The sequence below is a fragment of the Diabrotica virgifera genome, chromosome 1 (assembly GCF_917563875.1).
Source record: "Diabrotica virgifera virgifera chromosome 1, PGI_DIABVI_V3a".
Classification (NCBI taxonomy): Eukaryota; Metazoa; Arthropoda; class Insecta; order Coleoptera; family Chrysomelidae; genus Diabrotica; species Diabrotica virgifera.
This window is the reverse complement of record NC_065443.1, coordinates 154,570,915-154,593,135: the sequence shown is the minus strand read 5'-3', so window position 1 is coordinate 154,593,135 and position 22,221 is coordinate 154,570,915. Positions and strand designations below refer to the sequence as shown.

General features: G+C 33.8%; 1 protein-coding gene across 4 annotated transcripts in view; it reads left to right on the top strand.

Annotated features, from left to right (window-relative positions):
- Window positions 1-14,238: 14,238 nt before the first annotated feature.
- Window positions 14,239-22,221, top strand: part of LOC114325657 (LIM domain-binding protein 2) — a 481,382-nt gene continuing 473,399 nt past the window's right edge. For 2 of the 4 annotated variants that reach the window (XM_050641656.1, XM_050641654.1), the window contains exon 1: window positions 14,241-14,888. In XM_050641656.1, the coding sequence (XP_050497613.1) occupies window positions 14,855-14,888 (34 nt within the window). In that variant the 5' untranslated portion in view covers window positions 14,241-14,854. Of the gene's footprint in view, window positions 14,889-22,221 lie in introns of all 4 variants that reach the window. The other 2 variants (XM_050641655.1, XM_050641657.1) reach the window with 2 other exon arrangements.

Here is a 22,221-nt window from a genome sequence, read left to right as displayed (position 1 = left end):
CTCTTTGCAACTTCCGGTTATACCGGAAGTTGCTTATAACTTCGTTTTTTTAAATGGGACACCCTATATATTTTTACATTTTTGGATTCTCATTGATGTCTTCTTTCTGAAAATATCAGGTTTTGTAATATTATACAGGGTATTTTAAAAGATAATTACGTTTTTTTATTAATTTCGTAGCAAAATTAACACCCTGTAGAATTGTAGTAGTTTGACATCTAAAACTCTACTTACGTTCAAATGATTTTTAATATACTCTACTATTGTTAAGAACCATTAGTATAGCTAAATTTTTAATTTGAGTATACAGGGTTGGTCGAAACTCGGAATGAGTATTTTCTGAGTTTTCTTAAATGGAACACCCTGTATTTTAGTATTGTAATGAAATGATATTTTATGGTACTTTTTTATTTCCTAAGCATTCCCTATACCTAACTGCTTTAATTTGTGCTTAATTGTTAATCGCACCAACAATCTTAACTACGTAGATATTTTGATAGCTAAACCATTATTGGTAATTTTAAGGACCAGTCTGGATTAATATGTATTTATTTCTGAAAAATTATTTGGGATTGAGTATTTTCACGGCCAACCTAATAAAATTTTACGTATTTTTTGTTGCAATTAATGTTTAGCTTTAATCACCAATAACTCACAAATTAAAGCAGTTAGGTATATTGAATGCCTAAGAAATAAAAAAGTACTATAAAATATCATTTCACTACAATACAAAAATACAGGGTGTTCTATTTAAGAAAACTCAGAAAATACTCTGGTGTCCAAATCTGTTAGTATTTGTAAATGTACTGTTTTTCCAAACCCTAACCGATTTCAACACAGTGGTGTCTACACGCGCTATCATCTGTAAATGTACTGTTTTTCCAAACCCTAACTGATCTCAACACCCTGGTGTCTACACACGCTAGTATCTGTAAATATGCGACCCGGCTTGTCCATATGAGGGTGGTTTGCCAACGTCGACTGCGCGGTTTACCTGTTTTACTTGATTTCGCCCTAATGCCGCCTTTGAAGATACCAAGGAAAACAGGTAAACCGCGCAGTCGAAGTTGGCAAACCGCCCTCATATGGACAAGCCCTTAGACTCGCTTTGCAGCGGTTTCGCGCCAGCTTTGACGTCGTAACTCAAAAACTACACAGATTTTCTTTAAGCATTCCGTGAGGTATCAATGTCGAGATATATTTATTTTCACCCTTTAGTCTGGGCAGATTATCGGAGAATAAGCCATTTTTGGGAAAACTTATTTACCAGCAATTTTATTGCTGGAATCGAATCTTATGATTGTATATATTAATAATATAGGTATGTAAAGTCCGCAGATAGTGTGCTACTTTTTTATAAACAAAATGGCGCACGAAAATCGTGTTTTTTTCGATTCTTGCTCTATAACTCCAAAGATTTTAAATTTACACCAAAAACACCCAAATAAAAATTCACCGTAATTAAATTCTGCTTAGAGACGTGTTTTTCCCGATTTACCTCGACGAAAATTTTCCCCGGAAAATGCGGGTTTTTCCAACAGAATCTTTATTTTTCAACTAAAATTTTAGATAAGTAATTGTTTATCAATAATTAAATAGCTTGGTAATATAAAAGCTCTTTTCGTATAGATTATAATTCCAGAGGCCGATGAAAATTGAATGAACAGTTTAAACAATTGAATTCTTAATTAAAAATGTACGGTCGCTATAATAACCACAATAAATATGATACATAAGAATAACTATGATTTTTGTATAAAAAGACACTGTACCTGTCTAATTTACTTTACAGAATTGAAATTGTGCTATTTAGGAGGCCTCAGGAATATTTTAAAATTATAAACAATTTTTTGGCTTATAAACAAATAGAATATCTCGAGAAATATTAAATTAAATTAAATCATGAAAATGGTATTGGAAAAAAAGCGGCAGGACGCTTCTTTTAAAAGAAAAAACGTTTAATTGTGATGTGGTTCCTGAGATAGAACCGGTCAAAGTTTACCGGCATTTACGGCAAAGATATAAACAATAGGGTCATAATTTTCGAAGCATCACCTTTTTATTTTTGTCCTCTTTTACCACACCAATTTTTATAACTTTAAAATATTCATAACATATATCAGGGGTCACCAATTATGTTCCCTGGGGGTCCGTTTCGAAAACCTTTGACACTTCCGGGGTCCGACCTAATGCTACCTATGTCCGGTTGTTCTGATTCCGTTTCTTTGCCGATACTTGTTAAAAAATATCATATCCATCATATTAACAAATTACAAGGGTGCCGGGCGAAATTTTTAGGCAGAAATTGTTAAACACTTTTTTTTAACAAATTCAAAACATAAAGTTTTTTGCCCACGAAAATATGTTTTTAGTATTTTTGGATCATCTTAAACAAAAAGATCTTGTTTCTCAAATGTTGATAGATTTCGAGTTTTAAGCGATTTAAAATCTGAAAAATGCGAAAATAAGGATTTTAGAAGCTTGAAAACTCATGTGTAATTATTACTTTTGAGTAAAGTGCCTAAATTGAAGTTTAAATATTCAATTTTAATATTCTGCTGAGTAACTGGGGCATATTTGAATTTAGACAGTTGTTTTTAGTTGTTAATTATACGCGTCCTCTCGACCCTTAATCCGCCTCGACGGCGTGTCGCACTATGTGGTGCGTATCGCACTATATGATTGGCGAATTAAATTAGCACATTGGCAATAATTAATTGAATAAATACATAAATTATCTAAAAAAACTATGTTAATAATATATTATAAATTTTAATAAATATCCAGTATTTGAAATGCTTCGTAATTCCTGAACATATAATAATTTACCCCGAAAATTTAACATGTTAATTTCTAAAAAAAAAAGACAAAATGCATGGTTTAACAGCAAATCCAATAAGATGTAAATTGGAGCTGAAAGGTCAGATAAGAGAACAAATAATGATGTAGATTAAATATCACACTACGGAAAGCTCGAAACAGAAATGGAAGATCAAGCAGGTTGCCTGAACGACACAATATGGAGAAATAAAAATATCGGAAAGAAATGAAAGGCAGAATTTACAAAACAGTAATAAGACCAATAATGACATATACGTGACAGAAACACGGCGTGACACAAAGAGGACAAAAAGATTGCTCGAAATAGCAGAGATGAAACCCCTTCGAAAAATCGATGGTAATACTATGGGACAGACCTAGAAGTACAGATATACGACGGAGATGCAAGGTGGACAACATTAATATCCGAGTAAGAAACAGAATTGCAAAATGGAATGACCACATAAGCCACAACAAATAGAGTAGACAAAAACCACGAAAACGATGGAAACACAACTTACTGGAGATACATTGAAAAAATAGACAAAGTCGTGTCTATACATAAAGAAGCAGAAGAAGAAGAATTGAATCATGAATCATGAATTTACGGTGGACGCCTACTCAGAAATGCACAGCACCTTAAGAAGAAGAAGAAGAAGCATTGGAAAAATCTCGTCTGGCCGCAGTGATTTATATGGCCCAATTAAGTTTATTTACGTAGTATGTCTTAAACAAACCTTTATAAAATTATCTAAGCATATCATTATAATATAATAACAGAAGTTATAAGATCCAGGTTGCAGGTCTAACGTCAACTGACCTATTTCGAGCTGATATGAATAGAATAAGATGGGTCAATGTGGTCGCCAACATATCTAGAAGATAGGCACCTTTAGAAGAAGATAAGATCAAATGCAAATGCAAAAGTACTTTAAATACTCTAAGTACCCTTTCACACTAAGACACTGGCGTCTGACACCGGTGTCCGCCACCGGTGTTCAATTGCAGCAAAGCATGAGCCACTAAAATCAGCCATGCACTCAAAAGCGGCTGGTTTGTAGTCGTTCATTTAAAAAAAAAATTTACAGTGAATCATTAATCGATGGTACGTATCGTATAATTACAATATTACAAATAATTACCTACTTTATTTATTTATTGAGTAGATAATAAACTAAACTGCAATAGGTAAATTCGTAAATTAATAAGAAAAATATTTTATTTAATATTTTTAAATATTTTTGGCCAATTAATAATATTTAACACAAACTGTCATAGCCATGCAAATAAAAAACATTTTATAACTGTTAATAAAAGCATACTGTGAAAAGGATACTGTTAATAAAAGCAAAATAAAGGAATTCTACTTCCCCTTCAATAAAAGCTGCAAGCTTTTAAGTTAGCGAATCAACCCTTGCTACCTCTAAATGTCTGCGCACGTGGCGTGAAATAAAAGATTATAGTTTTCCACATGACCGTCGCTATTAACCTCTTAAAAAGGATATAAGAAAATACGAAAAATATTAATATGTATAATTATTATGTAGGTAGTTATTTAATTTTAGTGGATCAAATTGATAAAAAATGTTTGGTTGAAATTCTACCTAATCGACCTACTTATATGAAAACGGAGCCATAATGATTGCAGAAAATGGGGATGATTTGTATAGTTTACTTCACTTAGATATTATTATTAGATATTCTCTTAGTTTTTTTTCACGGCAGTCTTTTATATGATATTGTAATTTCTGATAGTCCGGGTGACCGGAGCATTTTGAGATGGCTGTTTTTTTTTCATATAGTCAGTTGTTGTTCCAAAGCTTATTAAGAGCATACAGTAGCGTATCATCAATATAACTTAAGGAGATAGTATCAGAGATATGTCAACGATAGATCTGGCTAGGGATATGCCACTCAATGCATCGGGGTGTAGCGGGTGTAATATCAAGTACAGTGGTCTAGCTATCTTTGTCTGTCGGGTGAGTGTATCTACCAAGAGGTGGAAGTAATGGAACGACAGTGACACAGAGGCGGCAGCGATCATATGCTAGAGAGAGAAAGCTAAGCGCCGGCTTAGCTAAGCTCTAAAGCTAAGCTATCTCTCTCTACCGGCGCGCCGGTAAAGAGAGAAAGATAGACCACCGACCTGAACTGCTCCGCGTTACGCTATTTTTCGGACCTGGCCTAATCTATTGTGTTATTATATCTATGGATAGTATCCTACCTTTTTTCGTAAGGTCTGCGAAACTTTGGCAACAGTGCTTCTGGATTGTTTGACATAACTTGAATGTGACATTAACTCATAGGCGCGCTAAATGGAAGTAATAGAAAACAATTTTGTTATTAGTAAATAAATATTTATAAAAATAAACCAAAATGTGTGAAAATTTTATGTTAACATTGGTATTTGCACGAAATAATAATAATAAATAATCATTTCGTTGTGAAGCGAAACAAGAGCCGTCTTATTTTATTTAGTTCATAGAGCGCCAAAGGCACTCTAACTTTATATACTCAGATTAGAATTCGAAATATTTTTACGTAAAATATACTTACCTACCTACATATAAATGTAACTAAAACTCATAATAATGAACAAAAATCTATTTTTTCAAATAGACCAACAACTTAGTTCTATTACACAAAAATATAATAAATTAACTATAAAAAACACTACACTCATATGAAACAACAATAACGAATTTTTAAAATAATACACTACTGCACTGAACAGATATCGATAAAGATAACAGAACAGATAAGAGAAAATCTGAAGCAGGTTTGTCAAAATGACAGTGACAACTTGTCTACTCTATGTTGCATAATTAGTTATTAGTTATAACATGTTCGATTTCTTGTTAGAAATAAAAAATTTTAGTAGGTCCAAAATGACACAAAATCTAGGCATGGGATAAAAAAGTTTATTTGAAGAAAGTGTATTTTTTTGTTCTTCTTAATGGCGGGACAGGCTCGTTTTTTAATATTGTATTTAATTACAGAGTAATTTCCACATTCTAATATTTTTCTCAAATTGGGCTCTGTACCGCCATTGTTTATTATATTACGAATATGTGTGCCAAATATCTCGCCAAAATATTCAAAATTACAGCCGCAATCTTGGACCGCGTTTGTTGCTATCTGTTGATCGCTACTGTAGCCTCTTAACAAATGATGTGTCAACTGGTCCAAAACCGGGGCATAAAATGAAAAATGACCAGGAAAATTAATAATAAAAATAATTACACTTTTATAAAAAAAACTTTTTATAATACCACGTTTTTATTATTTATAGGACACAAGTTAAAAAAGTATTATAAAAACAATTATTTTTCAAATCAAAATGTCAATTTTAAAAACAAAAAGGATTTCCGATGCCAGGAATCAAACCCCATCCTCCTGATTAAAAGCCAGGTATCCTAGTCACTATGGTTTGTTTTTAAACCAGGAGGAGTAAACTTAAAAGAAATGTTCGCACCCAAGAAAGTCACTGGAAAAATCACTAAATACATTTTTTTTTGTTGATCCTATCATCCTTCGACTGTAATACATGTTATATTATACTAATACGTCGCTAAAGAGTTCTAAAAACAACTGTTTTTTATATAAAAGTAGACTAAAAATATAAAAATTAAAGGAATAACGCAGAAACACAAAAAATCGTTGATATAACTCAATTAACTTATGAAATGCCAGTAATGTCAAAATTTCATAAATGTCATTAGTGTCAAAATTTTACAACAGTGGAGTAAACTTGCCTGAGGTTGGACCAATTACACACAAGCATTACGACGCGGTAAATTTGGATTACTCCTCTTGGTTTAAAAACAGACCATAGACCATATGGATGTGATGGATGGAGATTGGAGATAAATATTTGACATACCTATAAGTTCTAGGGATTTTTCCATCTACTTTCATATTATTTTAAAAGTCCCGGAGTCGCACCAGTTGACAGATATTTTCGTTATCAAACAACTACTAACCACCAAAATAAATTCATGGAATCTGTGCCAAAATCACCGTAAAAATTTAACACTACCTCCTAGACTATTATCTGCAATATTATTGCGTGGATTCACTTACATTCGTTTTTACTTTTATTTCTGACTTATCTTTTTTGATCCATGAGGTTCAGCATTTTCTGTCATTTACTCTTTACTTCTTACTCTTGCTTACTTACTCTTACTTCTTCGTCTTTACTTCAGTCAATAGGGCTTTTCATCGATTGTCATTTGTTTCTAGCTTCTCATTATCGAGCTCGAGCTCATTATCAGGGCCGCCGAGAGGGATGAGCGGGCCCCGGCAAGAAGTGGCGAATGGGCCCACGATAAAAAGTGAAGAGCGAAAAAAATTATTCAACTTTTATAGAAATAAAATTATGAATAGTAAAAATATGTAATAAGAAACATTTCAAATATAAATTTTATTAAATTTTTATTATATTTATAATAGTGAAAATATTTATAATACAGGTGCTTTTCGAGGTTTCTGGTTGGAAAAGATGTCTATAACTGTGGAAAAATCACATGATTTTACCAAATCATTCTCAATGCACAAAGTTGATAGGCGAGTTAACAAATCCTGTTTCATTGTAGATATCACAGCATTCTTTATGCGGGAAAGAAAACTAAAGGATATTTTCGCTTCTGCGAGTGTCACCGGCAATGTGCAAAATATTCTTAACGCAATAACGACGTTAGTAGATAATGAATCTAATTTGAGGTGTTTAATTGTATTAAGTAAATCTATTGGAGAAATTGCAGGGAAAGATTCAAGGAATGCGCAGCATAGGTAGAAGAAAAATGTCCTGGCAGAGAAATCTCACAGAATGGTTTGGATCCAGCTCAACTGAACTTTTTCGGGCTGTAGTGTCAAAAGTTATAATAGCAATGATGATTGCCAACCTTCGTCGCGGAGATGGCACGCAAAGAAGATGATTGGAGAAAGTTGAGATTTACCAATATTATCCTTGTATATCGCTCTCAAATTAAAAATTTCATCTAACAATTCTTCACTGATGTCTTCTTTATAAAACTCGCGCAATATATCAATTTTTTTCTTAATATTCTCGTCATCGTCATCTCGGAATGTCCACAAAATGTTAAATAGCGAATGAATTTCATTTGCCGCATTAAATATTTTGGTAAATTGCTTATTATTTGACAATATTAAATAGTTCACAGCGAAATATTGCGTCGGGCTCAAAATTATGAGTCGCATCACTACTAGGCCCAGGCAATCATCAAAAAATCTCACAGGCTTCTTGCGCCGTTTTTTTATTTGATGTAAATTCTGGATTTATACCATAATTGCTGGTAACTAATTTAGATTCTTCAACAATGGAAGATCTGATCCCTTGAGATTCTGACCCTTTATATTCTTCAATAAATTTCTGATTTTTTGTAAATCTTCTAGAAGCCCTGATATATTTTTAATCTCCATATCCATAGTTATCTGACTGCACTGCAGCATTAGACTTCTGTAATTTATTGCTGTTAAAATTTTACACCAAATCAACTAAAGGACATGTTAAATATAGCCGAGGATTAATTAAACGTATTATGGACATAAAGTAAAGAGCAAAGAAAACAGGAAAAATTACGTCTTTGGTCTGGTCGACGCCGGTCCCCTTACATCGCTGGGCCCCGGTAAAATTTACCGGCTGTACCGCCCTCTCGGCGGCCCTGCTCATTATACAGGAAGCTCGAAACTAATGACTGTGAATGAAAAGCCCTATCTTGTTTCCTGAACTGCTTTTTCAGTTTAGTAATATGTTTTATGCTCAATTTTATCTTTGCTACCAAAATATTTTGAACTGTTGGTATATCTGTGCTTGGACAGGCTTTAATTACCATTCCGGGTTGACCTGTACTTAATATGGTTATAGCAGCAAGTAAATCCAAAAAGATGTAAATTAGAGCTGGAAGGTCAGATAATAGAACAAGTCAAGGAGTTTAAATCTATAGACATCACACTATCTCGCTACAGAAAGCTCGAAACAGAGGTAGAATATCAAGTGAATAAAGCAAACAGAGCCGCAGGTTCTCTGAATGAAACAATACGGAAAAGAAGTGAAAGGCAGAATTTACAACAGTCATCAAACCAATAATGACACACGCAGCAGAGATGAAAACCCTTCAAAAAATCGATGGTAATACATTATGGGATAGAGCTACAAGTGCAGATATACGACGGATATGTAAGGCGAACAACATTAATAACTGGGCAAAAAAACGGAAGAGTATAATGGAACGACCACATAAGCCGAATGACAACAGATAAAGTAGTAAGGACGGCGAGAGCTGGTTCCCCAATAAGAAGACGATTAGTGGGAAGACCAAGAAAACGATGGAATGACAACTTATTGGAGGCACATTGAAAAAACAGAGTCATGTCCATGTCTACACAAAAAGAAAAAGAAGAAAACTTTAATTTTGCAATAATAATCACAACTATGACAGGTACTGCATTCTATTAATTTATAGTTATGTGTCTTAAGATGATTGCTCGTTACATTAAAAGCTAGCCGTGAATAAGGGGACAAGTCAAGTTGCCTCATTATTCACTAATAGATATTTTACTAATATAGGCAGTGCCAAAAGGAATATGTTAACATGTCCCTTTCTACACTAAACTTTATGTACTATTTTGTGAGTGCCTCTTTTGGAAAAGTCAATCTAACATACTATTTTAGCTACATTATTGACTGGTCCCCTTTTACCCACAATTAAAACATGCTTTTTAACCTATGTTTTGAGTTATTCCCGTTTTCATCAAAAATTGAATTATTGTCCCCTTTTCAAGCTCAACAACGGCGAAATGATACATGATAAAAATAAAGCTTTGTCGAGTTACCTCTATTCTCGCTATTACTTCTTGTTTATAATCAAGTTGATTGTTGAACCAGCAGCCAAGATATATTTGTATTGGTCTACGTCTACGTATTCAAGCTTTTGGTGGTCCACATATTATAATGGAAGGGGTAAATTTTTGCTCTTCGATATTTTCATAACTTTGGTTTTCGCAGTACTGTCTTCAACCCCATTTTTCTTCATAACTCTTTGTGATCCTATTTAACAGTATCTGGAGACTATGGTCCAAATGAATCATTAAAACAGTGTCGTCTGCATAGGGGATGTTATTTACGCTTTGTCCGTTTATACTGGTACCTTCTGAAGAGTGCGATAAAGCGTTCGCAAATATTATCTCCGAGTAGACGTGATAGCACACAACCGTGTCTGACACCTAGCTGTATTTCAATTGACCTTGACGTGTTACCATTGACCTTTATGAATGCTGGCTGATTCCGATAAATAGCTTTTACAATTTAAGAATCTCTTTTGTTGGTTCCGATGTCGTTAAATCTTTCTATCAAGGTCCTGTGCTGCACCCGGTCGAACGCATTTTCAAAATCTAAAACAGACAAAAAGGTCTGCTTGTTGATCTTTGCACCACCTTTGTGCCAGATTTTGAAGACAGGATATTGCTTCTCGTGTAGGTACCCATGCTTTTCCTGAAGTCAAATTGTTCTTGACCGGTGACCTCGTCACATCTATATGTTCTGTTCTATTTCTATGATGCAGGAACATATGAAAAGCTTCAAAATGTTATTTGGTAGACTTATAAGGCAGCAATCCTGGCATGATTTGGCGTTTCCTTTTTTGGCAGTGGTATAGAGACCGATTCCAGCCATATTTTATGGATCGCTCCTGTATATAGGTATCCTGTACATATTATTAAACAGGCCAAGGAGAAGGTTTTAATCGTTGATTAAATTCAGTAGCTCAACTGGTATTTCGTATTTTCCTTGAGATTTGTTGTTTTTTAGTTGACGTAGAGCCAGTCCCGGATTAAGAATCTTGAGGCCCCTAGGTAACCCAAGCTATGAGGCCCCTTAAGAAACCTAGGCTTTCTCCGTTTTTAATAATTTTCACCATTTTTGACCATGTCAGTTCGCCTGTTGCGAAATAACCCAACATGACTGTGTAGCAGAAATAGTTTTCCCTACAAGTCTTGAAGCTGGGCTATAAAACATTTGAACTGTTCTAGTTCATCTTCAAGTTCAGATTCAATGTCATCAGGATAGTTTTCATGTACTTTTACCCAGCACACTAATTTATTAGAGTATCACTCAATTTTGTAAAAACACAAAAGACTAAATACTGAGTTTACTGACCCGTACACTGTCAACCGACGACTCGGCTCAGTAATTAGCTTATCGAACATTAGTGGATACACTTCAACCTTTAACTTTTGTCCACACTGTAGAAAAACTTCCATTGAAATTAGCATCATCAAAATGTAGTTTTCTTGCTGGTTTTCGTTTACTCGCGTCGGAATATTCAGAGTATTGTAGATCGCAGGTCTTCTGCTCGTAGTAAGCAAAATTATGTCTTTGGGATTAAGAACTCCAAAAGTGAATTTAGAAGTTGAACTGCAGTTTGAATTTCAATCTCTTCTCTTCTCTCTGTAATGATTTACTGACAGCGTAGACGCGTTCTAAAATTGTTGCCCAAAACTCATTCATTATGAATGTTTCTTTTTTTTACATTTCTTTCAACAAACAGTTAGCCTCATGAACTGTTTCAGCTTTCTGATTAGTGTCTTCAGCAAAAGTATGAATCGCAGATTCAAAAGCGTTGTAACCTTTTAGACAAAGGTCTTCTTGCATGTGCCCTTGCAAACTATTTTGTGCTGATTTTTCTTTTAAGTACCAAATCGTGGCGAATGAGATCGCTTATAATCGCAGATATTTATAGTGGAGTTTCATTTAAGCATTTGATCATAACTTCCCAACGGTGGCTAGAGGCTGAAAAAGTTGTACTTACACGGTCTGAACAAACTCAAAATACGATATTCTATTTGAGGGAAAATACGTTAGCCAATCTCTTTGAATGTTTGTTCCACTGATATATTTTCGAAAAACCATAGATTTTGTAAAAATCTTGTAATGCCTTCAAAATTTCTTTTTGATGCTGAAAAACTTGCATCAAGATTTTTACATTGTGAAGACCTTCCCCGATACAAAAACTCCGTACTTTTTCAGTTATTGTATTCCGTAATCCCAGTGGCGGTTCTAGACCCAAAAAACTGTGGAGGCAAGTTACAATAGATTTTGAGTGACCGGTTTACAAAAGAGATTATAGTACAAAAGTCCTGTAAAAACTGGGGGTGCCCCGGGTTAGAACCGCCACTGCGTAATCCTATGTCGTTTTCCGAATTTAGGACTCAATTTATCTTTAACTTCAATTTCTCTAAGTTAGTTTCGGTTTCGGTTCTTTAACTTCTTGAACTGGAATAGAACTGTCGTTACATGTTTTTTTATCTTCTTCAGTTACCGAAGCTACTATATGTTTCACTCAGTTATCTCATCACGTGCATTTTTATTGGTTGCAGCTTCATTAGCTATGGATTTCCGTGTGAAACTGAATTTAAGTAAGTTTTGGTTCTGTTTTCGATCTTGCTTAAGGGTCTTTTCTTTCGCCTGCTTTTTCTTGCGTTTTTCTGCTCCACTCTCGAATCGTCTTTCTTATTTCCATCTGTAGTACTGTTCCCATTACCAAAGAGCATTCATTAGCGATTTATTCTCACAAAATGGACTTTCTATGTGAACAAAAGTATACATTGTAATTAACAAATGTAATGTAGTTTTATACGTCCACCATTACTCTTATGGTGTTGCTCGATATTTGAATTTTTCAACATTTATAGTTTTTATTTAATTCTATAATTATTATTTTTTCGTTTTGGGCCCTGCGAGGCCCCCTTTGGGGTCGAGGTCCCTAGGCAACTGCCTACATTGCCTATTGGTTAATCCGGCACTGCGTAGAACATATTCTAGTTCAGACTTCGACATTGGAGGACCTTCGTCGTTTTCTTTATTTAATGTAGGAGGTATTCTGATGCTGATGTAATAGAAGAGTTCCTTTATATAGTCTTACCACATGTTTATCTGTTTATTAGTTCTTCCGGGCTTGAAATCAGTTTGCCTTCTGAGTTGATTAGATTATTTTGTTTTTGTGAGTAGGTATGTCGTGAATTCTTGAGTTTCTTTTAGGTGAAATTTTCTATTAGTCAAATTTAGTTCACAACATTAAAATAACTATGATGGTCCCCAACTTAAGTAAGGATATCCGGAGAAATTGTCGAATCCACATTATTATTTTTATATAAATTTATCAATTAAAAGAAATACACATCAACAAAAAGAAATATTTAATGTAGCTGTATCTATATTTCTTTAGTTTTGCCATTCAGCATTTCATTTTTCTCAACAAATATTTTTTCTACTTCTCGTTTTTTTGATCCCTTCCGAATTGTAACGCTCATGTGTTTTATGTTTGTTTGTTCCATTTTTTTTACCGGAGCCATCTCTTATGAAAACGTATCATTCGTATGCGTTTATAAACTGGCGGTTTATATGAATTAGTCTGGTCTAAACCAAATGAGCAACCACGAAAAGCCGACCTTAGCACCTAAGCACCTTTTGTTCAGTCAAATCAACGCACTAAAGCAGTATTTATAGATTGTCAATTGTCACGTCATCCCCTCTATTGTTTGTCAGCGACGGCAGCCCATGTGCGGTCGGTCGGGTCGCTTCTCCTCGTCGGTCGCACTTTTCTACTTCAACTTGCTTTTTATGCGAATGAACCAACAGTGTAAAGTCACGCTACGAGCGTGGTAGTAGTCATCCGATAAACACAAACCGGCATATCGGCACGGTTGCTCTACTTTAGACGTGGCATAGCTGTCTCTGTGACAGAGAGTGACGTCCCACACTGGCCGAAGGTGTTATTTGTTCTTCTATATTCTTCCAGACCTCAGTGCTCGTAATCCCGCCGATCTCGAGATCGAAAAACCCGGCCTGATTTGACGCGCGGCCCCGTCTGCTAATGATGTTCATGTTCAATGAGCAGCGGGTGGGGAAGGGATAAAGGGGGTGGTTAACTCTATTGATTTTTAGGGTGACACTACTGTCAACTCCCGCCGACTTTCGTGTTTCGCGGAGGAAAAAAAATCTACACACGGGGATACTTTTTTCAAAATTAAGTTCAACTCTTCGATGGCTAATCTTGCGTTTACAAATTTGCGAGAGTTTCCAGCACTTTTGGAAGTTTTCTTTCATAAATATTTTGTGATTGTGGTTGTGTTTTGAATTTGAAAACCGGTGGTGGTATGTGTCGTTCGTCGGGTGTTCACGGCTCGAATAGCGCTGATGTTCGTCTCATCAGCATTGTTCTGTGAAAATGGCAGCAATTGGAGGATTTTCGCAGGATCATTTTTGCAGGAGACCTAAGAAGAAGTTCAGTTGACGCTTTTGCCATTGCTCCCTTACTAGAAAAAGCTTACGGCAAAGCCGAACAAGGTGGGCATTTACACTTTTTCATATTATATCTTATTCATAAAAATAACAACGAACTAAAAAGTAACACCCCTCGTTGTTATTATTTCTGAGAAATACATATCTATGTAAAAAAACGCGTTGGCTTAGACCACGCTTCTTGTCAAATATGACACTCGTTTGTGATTCTAACCTCTACTTCCACATTTTCCACGACCATTTCGTTTATAAAAAGTATCTTCCTTTCGAAAACAAATACTGTAGAATGTATAAAATAACGTAAAAAGCATTTTCTTTAATACAAATACAAACATTTGAAAAGATTCCAAACGTAAAACTAAAATACGGCCGGCGAAACAATTGACTGTGTAGGTTCTTTGTAAGTAAACATCTCACAAATGGCAATGGCGGCCTGTAAACATGCGCCTTCTACTGATTCTGTTTATTATACCTCGGATGGTGAATCTCGTGTAGATCTGGAGAAATTAAAGCGGTGTGTTAATACAGTTTTATTGATTAAAAAACCAACTGTTTGATATATAAAATGTGTAATCAGTGATATTTTCTATGTGCAATTTATTATTCTCAAGAAAACCGGGAATATCGCGGGATTAGAAATATGTGGCGTTTTTCAACAATTAATAAACTGCACCCTAGTGATGAAATAGAATTGACAGAACTGATTTGGAAACTATGAAACAGGTTCGGGTACCAAGGAAATCAAAATGTAATTTTATTTATTATTTGTTTTAGAGGTTAAACTATTCATAAACGGTAAACATAACCTTACTTTTTGGGTACACCTACTACATTTTAGTAGGTGGGCAATTAATCCAGGTACAGGTACCTGCTAGGCAATAACCAGGCAGGTATCTATTTTTAGATTTGAAATTTTTGTATACCTTTTATAAAAATGAGGTTTTAGTAGGTATATGCATTGAATTCATATTATTTACATAATATAGAGAATATTTTCTACTTACAATTTTACCATTTTTTAAATATTTTCCTTTTTGTTATTTTGATTCTATACATGTTTAAAACTATTTTCGCTAACTTCTATACATACATTGGATAAAAATGTTTCTTGATCTACTGAAAACAACTTGGATCAGTTTATAATATTGCAATTTTCTAAATGTTTAGATGAAGAAGGCGGTGTGGCATAATAAATACCAAATAATTAAAAGTGGAAATAGGTGTCTTTTTTGTCTTGTATTTGTTTGTTATAACTTGATCTAAATAATTATTATAAAGGTATTTTACTTGTGACATATTTTAGTTCTTAGCAAACAAATCATACTACATTCTACAAAATCATTAGTAAAGTACTTAATTTGTTTCCTTTTTTTTTTTTCAAAATAAATTAAGTATCTTTTAACTTGTCTTCACTGTCTAGATCTGTATGAAATATTGATTAATTTTGTCTCTGTAAACTTAGGTTCATTCTTCCATCTACTTTTTCACATCTACAAGCTATTTTTTATTGAAATGTTTTTGTTCATGTTTCCTCATGATTGGGTTACATCTTTAGAACAGATCTTAAGGGGATTTAAATGCAGAATGAAAGATTACATTATTGTCATTATTACCAAGGGTCGAATGTCCCTTAGAATAAACCAAAAGTTTCTTTTGAATGAAATATTTGAAATAAAAAATCACACACAATTTTCTCTTTTTTCACCCTTTAACTTATTAAACTTTCATTCTGCTTTCAATTTTTAAAAAATACCTATTAGTTTTCTCGGAATTCGAAAAAAATTAATGCATTTAAATAGCATTGGCCCAAGATATTGCGCCTACCCCCTTAAATGATTGAATACTTTAAGTTCTAAATGTCAAGATTATTTACAAACTTTTTTCAACTTTATAAAATTAACACTTACACAATTTTAAGTTTTCTTATCTATTCTATTCTTTTCTACTTATAAATGATATGTTACATACAATAGATATTTTTCTAAAAAACTCTTAAATGGTTCAGTTCAATTAGTTACCACTATAAACAGCCCGGATTAACTGATAATAGTATAAAAGGCCCGGTTTCAGGTAAAATTTATTTTAGGTTTTAGTATGGGAGTACCGTCTAGTCAGTGTTAATTGCAAAAGACCAACTCTGTCTACCTCAGTGGCTTATCACTCCGGGTGGGTCTTAACAATGGGCCAGGTCAGATAAATTTAATAATATTTATGACCGCACTAATTGAATTCAAACCATTTACTGTTGAACAAACCATAAATGTAATTTCTACATTATTGATGTTTAAAATAGTATACAATACTTCTATTAGCCTAAAAGACATTTTGAATCATCATAGATTCTTGTCTTCTTACCAAAAACAGTTATACTGTGTTTTGACAAATTCTTGTACAAAACTGTGACACTTTGTGAATATTTACAGTGATGAGTGCACTGATAACTGGCAAAATAATGTAAAAGATGAAAAACATGATATGTAGTGAAATAAAAAGAGGTGAAACTAGTAGAGGTGTAAAATTATTGATAGGAACCAATAAATATTAGGTTTGTTCTAGCATCAGTTTCAAACGGTTTGAAACCATCAGCCAATAGTGGACCAGCGTGAGTAGAGGGGATAGCACTGGTGACTGTATTATGTTCTCTCACTGACCAACTGTTTGCTGACGGTTTCTGACTAATTTGACTGTTTGCTAGAGCAAACCTATTCCATTACATAGTTTCCCACCTTTAGACGTCTGTGACAGAAGAATTTTATAAAAGTGACAGTTGTCATACTCCTCCAATATGTCTAAATGTGGGAAATTATTTAATATAATGTAAATTTATAGGTTCCTATCGACAATTTTACACCTACTAGTTTATCTCTTTTTATTTCACAACATATTAGGTTTACCATTTTTTCATTATTTTGCTGCTTCTTAGCAAACTCATCACTGCATAATTTCTCTGCTGTGATTAGTCCTGTTAAGGACTATTGTCATCTTCTGCCATAAACACATAACTTAATTTTTAACCCTGGAAGATCACACCTATTTTTTTTTAAATAAACCGTACACATGGGTATCAGATACCCAATGATTTTTTGTGAAGAAATAAAAAAAAAGTAAATATTTTATGATTTACAGAGACTCTCTAATCACTATTGAATACATAAGAATAATTAAATCAATCATTTTATTTTTTCTCTCTTAATTGTAGTAACACAAAGGAAAAAAATATTAAAAATACCTAAAAATAATTAACAAACATTTTCTAAAAAACCGGAAACATAATTCAAAATATTTTAATTTATTTTAACAACAAAATGGTCTTTCTAACTAAAATATAACACCTTTTGATTATAGAACTCATATTAATTCTTAGCCAGGTATTTCAGTTTCCCTCATTTTAGTGACTACATTCATAAGGCAGTGTGGCTCTATGCTCCATGCTCCATGCATTATACTTTATAGCAAGCCGAGCAGGCACTCTTTGCTTTTCCATCTTTCCCTTTGCAGAAATAACACCTAGTTTGCGTTACTAAATTTGTGGGATGTTGTGTTGTTAGGTCATTAACTTGAACGCACACTTGATCGCAAACCTCACACATGGGTGCTACATACCCTAGCCTGTATTCAATAAATTTTCGTGATTGGAAATATTGCTCAAATGAGACTGCAACTACACACCCGTCCTTGGCAGACTAGAGACTGAATTTACATAAAACAGCATTACCATTGGAATGCAGCTGCACAAGCTACATGCAGTTAAGTGTCGATATGGGTATCACACACCCAAGTGTGAGCTTCCAGGGTTAATAAAGTAGGATGTAGGAAGTGGTAATATAATAAAATGACATTTCAATTTCAACAAATTTCTTGTCCAATGTACATGTAAGTGATAAGTACTTATTGGTAAAATCTCACATTAAAGAAAGACAAATGTGTCACACAATACACACAATTAACTATTTTGAAACTTGTGAAGAACAATAACTTAAGTCTTAAGGTATAACATGGCTCTATTCTCTGACTCTACATTTAACACATTTGCAAACACACTTCACATGTAGACACATCTTCTTATGGAGTAAGTGACTGCATATCGTCGCCTTAGTACTATAACTTGATAACTCCAAAATTGACGTTTTTGAGATAACTAGTTCACAAGATGTATTTTATTTGCCTCCATATTGTGTAAAAACTTGATAGCTCACTTCAAACGGGTTAAGTATTTATTTATGATTGACGAAAGTTGATAAAACTCAAATGCCACTAATATTCAGTGCTAAAACTTGACAAGATAAGTTATCAAGCTATTATTTAATCGAAATAATCGTGAATACGACATACACTGAATGCTATAACTAGATAACTCGAGTTATCTAGTTTTAGCACGTGTTTCTCTGAAACCATTGAACTTACCACATAATTGCTATCTGTTTATTTGGTTCATTTTAATGCAAGCATTCGAGAATTGTTAGCAGATCTGGCAACTCCCATGGCAGAGGGCTAATTTTCAACAAAATAATATTTAAAATATTAGTTGTGTTAAAAAGTTCACTTATATGCGACTTAGCACAACATGCGACATTACCAAATGTTAACATTATGGTAGTGCTAAAAGTTGATAACTTTAATTTTTCATGTTTTTTTCCATATTGGAAAACAAATTTACACCATATTCCTAAATAGATCAGTTGCCAAAAAGTTAAGGAAGAGTATTTTACAGCCGCAGAGTGAATTCCGTATTTACCAACATCATGGTAGCAGCACAAATATCTTTAAAATCTTTAAACTCGTTTATCTCAAAACTACTAATTTCGAGTTATCAAGTTATAGTATTAAGGCGACGATATGAAGAGTACAGGGGAAAACAAGGAATGTCACTTTTTCATGAATTTTGCCTTTTCTCACCATGTGGTAGCAAAAACTGAGTACAGTACAACCTGCCATATCCGGACCTGTCATATCCGGACCTCCCCTGGATGGTTCTGCTGTCCTTATCTACCTAAATCTACCGAGAAAGGCAGTCCTGCTGTTGGACAACGCACCCTCTCATCCTGACCCAAAAGAACTAAAAGATGGCGAAATAAAGTGTCTTTTTTGCCCCCAAATGTGACATCCCTCTGTCAACCTATGGATCAAGGTATTATAGAATCTATAAAAAAGGTGTCTTATTGTTAAAGTTATTGACGGCGTTGATTATTGGAATGTATGAAGGAGAAAATGTTTTGTTTTAAAGACTAAAATAAGTAGTAGGCTTGATATCTGGATTTTTTCATATCCGGATCGGTCTGGCGCCACATTGATCCGGATATGACAGGTTTTACTGTACTATCGATTCAGAACAACAACTAGAAAGATCAGTCAATATAAATTTTCTAAGACTTTGTATCCAGGCGAAGGACTAGGATTGTCCACACGCCACAGAACAAAAATATGGATTTTAGCAGTTTTTTGGTGCATTATTAAATTAATAAGTTAATATAGATTAATATTATTGAAGATTATAACTTAACCCTTTCAGGCCTGAACTTTTTTTGAGTGAAAATGAAGTTTCCCTTTGAATAAATACGATATACACTATCTAAAAAAGGTGTAAAAAATGCAGAAAAAAATTCATAGTTTGAATCTGTCACAAATGACATGTCACGTTCGTGCGCTCTCGGCTTATGTTCTATGAATGCAGGATCGTAAGTGTATGAAAAAATTCACTTTTATTAAACGTAAAACACTATTAGGACCAAATAACAATTATTTTTATAATCTTTTAATATGCTATTACATACTAACTAAAATAAAACAAAATTTTTTTGCTGAAATGCCATGTATTTCCATTGCCTCCTTGTTGAAGAAGAGCTCGTTGAAGGAACAGGTTCTTCATCCAATACAGTTTCTTCAATGTCCTTGTCATCAGTGTTATTTTTAAATATTTGCACCTCAAAAGCATCATCATTTTCGCCATCTAAATCTTCTATTTCAGACTAGTTACCATCATTTAACAACTCTAGAGCCAAATCGTGGGTGAGAGGCACACCTGTAATTAGAAAAAATACTTGTCATTTAAATAGAGAAAAATTAATAAAAAGTCAAACCAATAAATATTTAGTATTTTTAATTTCCTGCTGTTTAAAGTTGAGTGTGTGACTACAACGCACTATCCTGATATTCAAATATTACTGGCCAAGATCCCTACAAACAAACCAATAATTTCTTAAATCTTGTTTATTATCTTGAACTTGAAACTTTATATATACCACAACCCAGTTAAATACAATAAAATATCTACATATTACTTACCTTTACCCATTTTGTTGTCAAAATACACAGCCATCTTATAGGGTATTCTATTGCAAATTAAGGGCGAATTCCTTAAATAATTTCAGTTACTCTGATAAAATACCATAGACTCAACATATTGATATCATATTTCCCAGTGAAAATATGTTTATTTTGATATTGATACCCACATAAACATGAACTCAGGCCTGTCAAGAAAGGGTTATGAATTGCTAGAATTCTGCTAAGAATCTCCTAGGTGGTTTTTAGACATCACAAGCATTATACCTTTACTGGTCTTTATCTCAATACAGTAGAACCCCGATTATCGGTGCTCCTCAGGACTGGAGGTGGCACGGATAATCCGAACATGTATTTCTTATGTATAATACATATGTACATACAGTGCTGTTTTTGTAAAAATAGAGGTTCCAGTACGCAATGTTCCGGGGGGTCTGGGGAGGGTTCATAAGGGGGGTCTGCCCCCGGGAAAACTTTTTAAATTTAGCCTCAATAAGGGTGTTTTAAAACTATTTGGAAGCAAGGAAAAAATTCATTAATTTGTCTATAATTTGGTTGTTATTTTTATTTTTTGTCCCAAGAGGTGCCGGTACGGCGTACCGACGCATACCGTCACTGTGTACATATACACATGCATATGTACCTACCATAAAAAGATAACAGAAAAAATAAATCTTTCATTATGAGTCTCTCTTTTGTCATATTATAGAGTTTCCATCAAGTGATTTTCAATTACGCTATTTTAATAAAACCTCAAAAATGCAACTTGAGTAATAGAAAATCATGGCATGGATAATCCTCAGCACGGATAATCCGCACCCGGATAATCGGGGTTCTACTGTATGTATAAAATGTGACATTCTTTGTTTTTCCCCTGTACTCTTCACATACAGTTGTGTCCCTGAATGTGTTAAACTTCTGGCTTCTTACTTAAGAACCAAGCTCATTCTACTTACCAATTACCAATAAAGACTACTAAGAATCCTTGTCATTAATAGATATTATACAAATTTCATGCACTTAAAAAAATACATGTTTCAAAAAATTGATTTTCAAAATTAGAAAGGGAAATAAAAATTTTGCTCTAGAATATATTTACTAGGGTGAAAAAATATGAAAACCAGACAGGCTTTGCAATCTACTACATAATAAAAAAATTATACCAGGAAGTAAGAAGTAGGTAAGCGATAAAACTCAAATGTTTTTAATGAAATATTGAAATACACGAAAAATTTACATTGAAAATGGGATAACTTTAAGGCAATAATCAACAAATTAAAGCCTAAAGGTTTATTACTATTTCTAAAATTAATTCCTTTCCAATTACTTAGCTATATTTCAATGTTCTGTGAACATTTATTTACAACTTCTCATAACAGCTAAAGTAAGGTTTCATTTGTTCATCTCCTGGGTCTGGTGCCTAATGTTGCAAGAAGTAGCTTCATAGATTTACTCTTATTATCACAAGCACATAAATTAAATTATTTTAAAGTTGATATGGAAAACAATCCCTTACATTGTCGCCTCAAAGAAACAGTAGGATATATACATATCCTACTGTTGCACAAGTGCACTGATCAACCAGTTAAGTCATACTGGACCGATGCGATGTGTATGTATATACAGTGGAACCCCGATAAGTCGGCCCCCGATAACCCGGAAGTCCGGCTAACCCGGACCGATTTTCATAAGACAAACATTTCAACAATAAAAATGTATGTATTATGTTAAAACATTTTATCTGTAGCTGCTTCTGGAATGTCTTAAAAATATCGAATTTCATTGATAAAATGCGCATA